This window comes from Sceloporus occidentalis, unplaced genomic scaffold, assembly GCF_023333645.1.
Source record: "Sceloporus occidentalis isolate IW3139 unplaced genomic scaffold, rSceOcc1.0.p SCAF_26, whole genome shotgun sequence".
NCBI classification, from domain to species: domain Eukaryota; kingdom Metazoa; phylum Chordata; class Lepidosauria; order Squamata; family Phrynosomatidae; genus Sceloporus; species Sceloporus occidentalis.
In genome coordinates this window covers 6,530,457-6,534,745 of record NW_028317006.1, presented here as the reverse complement: position 1 = coordinate 6,534,745, position 4,289 = coordinate 6,530,457, and the positions used below count along the sequence as shown (strand labels likewise).

Below are 4,289 nucleotides of genomic sequence, written 5' to 3'. Positions count from 1 at the left end.
TTTGACAGCCTCCTAGTTGCCATTTGATTTACATTTTTTGTAGCATGTTAAGGTAAAAAAGTAATCTCCAATGACTTATGATATCCATCTAAAGATGATGAGCTGGAGGTTTGCGAAACTCTGTTGTTGTTATACATCTGTAATTGTTGTTTAAGAACCTGCTTAAGAACAAAGCAAAATGCCATGTAATATGTTGCCACTGGTGTATATGAGTCTGTGCTAAGTTAATGAACGCAAATCACTTTTTGACCTCAATGGACGAGGCATTTTGTTGAGTTGATTGACTGTTAGCTGTTTCTTTTCAGGTAACCTGAGGAAGAACGTATGCAGTTGTCCTCCCTTACTAAATCCAGCTTTTTCCTTTGTCGGTTTCCAAGTATAATTGTCTACCTTGTAGATCAGAGTTAATGCTCTGTTCAGGGTAAAGACACTGTCCCCACGAATCACAGCTGTAAAAAGGGCTCCCTTGCTGTTGACATACTGCCCAGGCAAAGTTGTCCACTGCTGTGTTGTAAGGTTGAAATTTTCAATTGAACAACGGAGAAAGTCATCCGATGGTCCATTCCTCATAATGTACAGATTATCCCTGTGTCCTACCATACAATGACCATAACTCTGCACCCTCTTTAGGGAGGTCACTGGGATCAATTCATCTTTCATGGTTTCGTACTCATAAATGATGGTGGTGTCTAGTGGCTTCCATAGACAAATAAAGATCCTACCCATTGCCTTTGTGGCAGGTGGACCTGCTGCAGACTGAGGTAGCTCTTTTCCAAAAGTCCACGTTTCAGAAGATATACAATATTTCTCCACAGATGCTATAGGAACTCTTTCATACTCTCCTCCAATGGCATACAGGTGTCCCTCATGTCCTATAAGCGTCACCTCATATCGAAGCTGATGTGGACTATCAAAATCACTCCAGCTTTGGTTGTCAGCATCATAGCAGAAGCTTCTTTCTACCACTTTCTTGTTGGCTCCTCGGGCACCCCCAACAATATAGACCTTGTTTCCCAGAGTTGCAACACCAGCTAGGAAAGTGCTGGCCTCTTCTGGAATGCAGGCTAGACTCTCCCAACAGTTCTCTTTTTCATTCAAATAGCACATGGTACGGGAGACGTCTTGAAGAAACTCAAGCGCTGGGGTGTGTGCGCCCACAGCTACTAATTTACAAGGTAACAGAGAATCCACATACTCCAGAAGATCAGAGGGTAGAAAATGCAGCTCTTCTTCTAAATATTCATAAATGTCTCGGATGTATAAAGCTGCAGCATGGAAGAGATCAAGAAGTCCATAGGCAGAGGCTGATTGGTACAGCACTAGACAATTCTCTGAATCTATTAAGTTAACCAAGTGTTTGGTCAAAATCTCTACATGCAGAAAAGCTGCACATTCCACAGCTTGCACAATTTCATCACAGGTTAGAAGTGGTCTTTCACCTTCCATCACCCTGAGTGTGATCAAGAATCCTAAGGCACCCAAGTTCTGGAGATGGATTTCATCCTGCGTGCTCTCCTTCATTCCAGACTCAAAAAGGGCACGAAAATATTCACTGTGGGTCACGAGCAAATCCTTGTCCGTGTCAAATAGTGTCCCTTCCACCTTCACATGCAGTTTAGCCATAATTTTGGCTATGTTATACTTTTCAATGTTCGAGCTTTATGGGATGTCTGCTTCTTTAGGTCACTGCCTCATTTTCCCTGTTGTGGTCTTCTGTGTTTGAACTTCAGCTTGGCACCTGTTACTTGTCTCTTGCTAAAGATAGCACTGCTAGTGTTGTGGTATTTGCCAAGAGAAACAGGCAGCTGAATACGTCGTGCCTGTCATTCTGTTCATCAGATATCACTTTATAATAGTCATGGAATCGGGATGCTTCCTTACACATTTACATGAGTGTATATACATTTTTATAATAATAATAATTGACCATTAGAGCAGAACCTGAACATGCTTTCATTATAAAGCTATAAAAGTTAATTCATCTTGTCTATATTTGCGCTCTTCATATGTTGAGGTCCCCGTTGGCCACAAGTTAAAATGGCCAGCATTGTCCAAAAGGACAACTGTAAGCTTATCTGAGCTTAGTTTTTCCATTCATTTGTTCCCTTTGCTTAATGCCAGAACAGAAAAACCTCCAAAATTAGGCGTTATCGAGTGGGACTTTCCCTAGCCTACAGAAGAGGGGTTCTTATGTGGAAATAAAATTAAGCTATTCCGAAAGTGGTTGAATTTTCTCTTTATGAGGCCCTACGACTTCTGTGACTCAAGTATCAAGGTCACACACGGCTATGTGAAAGCTTCCCCGTGGCCATGTAAAAGCCTCTCTGTAGCTCAGCTGAAACATAAGAGCAAAATATTTGGAAGGCTGTGGATATGAGGGAGGTGCTAGACCTCAGAACACTGAACATAACGTCGTCTTCACAGTGCTTTGTTTTATGCCGTTGTGGTTAGAAAGGCTGTTATTTTGCCTTTTTCCATAATATGAAACAGTGATAAATAGGAACCTTACACTCCATACACATTCAAAAGCTAAATCAAATGGTTCTGGCAATGTAACAAAATGATTAATACCGTATTTGCTCGATTATAAGACGACCCTGATTATAAGACGACCCCCCAAAATCTGAATATTAACTTAGGAAAAAAAGAAAAAGCCTGAATATAAGACGACCCTAAAGGAAAAAAGTTTTACCAGTTAATGTTAATTCATGTAAACTATTTTTTTAAATAAAAGCTATGATTGAGAAAAATATTTTTTTTGTTTTTATTTCCTTGTATTTTCCAACCTGTCCCCCAGTTACGCACATCTGCCCCCAGGCTTGCCACACCAATATGGCACTGTGGCCCATGATATGCCTTTTAACCCTCTATATGCCACTGTGCCCCATGGTATGCCTTTTGACCCCCTATGTGCCACTCTGCCTCCAGAAATGCCTTATACCCCTATATCCCATTCTGGCATTTAGGGGGTTAAAATGCATATTATGGGGCAGAGTGGCATATAGGGAGGTATAAGGCATTCCAGGAGGCAGTGGCATTAAGGGAGTTAAAAGGCATTGTATAGAGCACTCTATAAGGCATTTCAGGAGGCAGAGTGCTCTATTAAATGCCCCCTTAACGCCACTCTGCTTCCTGAAATGCCTTATAACTCCCTATATGCCACTCTGCCCCATAATATGCCTTTTAACCCCCTAAGTGCCAGAGTGGCATATAGGGGTATAAGGCATTCCAGAAATGCCCTATGTCCCCCATTTAACACACACACGCACACACACTTACCGGTGCTTCCAAATTCCTGCTGTATTGCCGGGGCAGCGGGTTGACGTCTCCTTCCGCTGCAGCCGGAAGGAGGTGGAGTTGGCAGCGGGGGGTTGTCTGCGTCCGTCGCGGATACCTTTCCCGGCTGTCAGAGATCAGAGTTCCGGCACCTGTGCGGGGAACTCTGATTTCTGACAGTCGGGGAAGGTATCCGCGACGGACACAGACAACCCCCGCTGCTAGCCACACCTCCTTCCGGCTGCAGCGGACGTTGTCTACGCGGATCGCGTAGACGTCAACCCGCTGCCCCGGCAATACAGCAGGAAGCACCGGTAAGTAAGTGTATGATGGGGGGGGGAGACAGGAGGATCCAGGTCCCCTGCAGCGGTGCGGGGGATCTGGATCTTAGTCTCATAATCAGACCTCTATTTGAGGTCTGATTAGAAGACGACCCCGATTAGAAGACGAGGGGTATTTTTCAGAGCATTTGCTCTGAAAAAAACCTCGTCTTATAATCGAGCAAATACGGTATTAACAACTTTCATTGTGCATACATTGCATTTGGAGTGTATAGTAACTTGCAAGTCCACCACTCCAGTGTTACTGATGCAGAACTGGGGGGTTTTCACTTTCCACAAATATTACATATTGCTATTTAGTGCACTAAATGAACCCATGCAGCGACGTTTACAGATTAAAATAAGCAATGCGTATGTATAGAACTATATATATAATCGAGCAAATACAGTAATTTATATAGTTCCATCATGTTCTGCAGCGCTGTTTAGTAGGTAAAAATGACTTAAATAAGCTCACAATCCAGGCAAGGGTGGCAATAAGTTACACAAGAGGTGAAAGTGTAAATGTCGATCAGGTGCGCACCTACATCCCGGTGATGACAGAAGATTTATTAACATGCTAGTTTCATAGCTTTTTTTTTGTGACTTTTTATGTGACTTTGTGACCCATTAATAGGGAGAATTTTCCCTTTACTGCTCTGTGTAAGAGGTATGAGGGGGCAACAGGAAGGG

The 4,289-nt window shown here is 43.0% G+C and overlaps 1 protein-coding gene across 1 annotated transcript; it reads right to left on the bottom strand.

Moving 5' to 3' along the window:
* Nucleotides 1-219: 219 nt before the first annotated feature.
* On the bottom strand, nucleotides 220-3,819 carry LOC149300055 (kelch repeat and BTB domain-containing protein 13-like). The gene is made up of 2 exons (XM_089485527.1): nucleotides 3,813-3,819; nucleotides 220-1,631 (listed from the first exon to the last, which is right to left on the bottom strand). The coding sequence occupies exons 1-2, from the start codon at nucleotides 3,817-3,819 to the stop codon at nucleotides 220-222; spliced, it is 1,419 nt and encodes a 472-aa protein (XP_089341653.1).
* Between the last annotated feature and the right edge of the window lie 470 nt (nucleotides 3,820-4,289).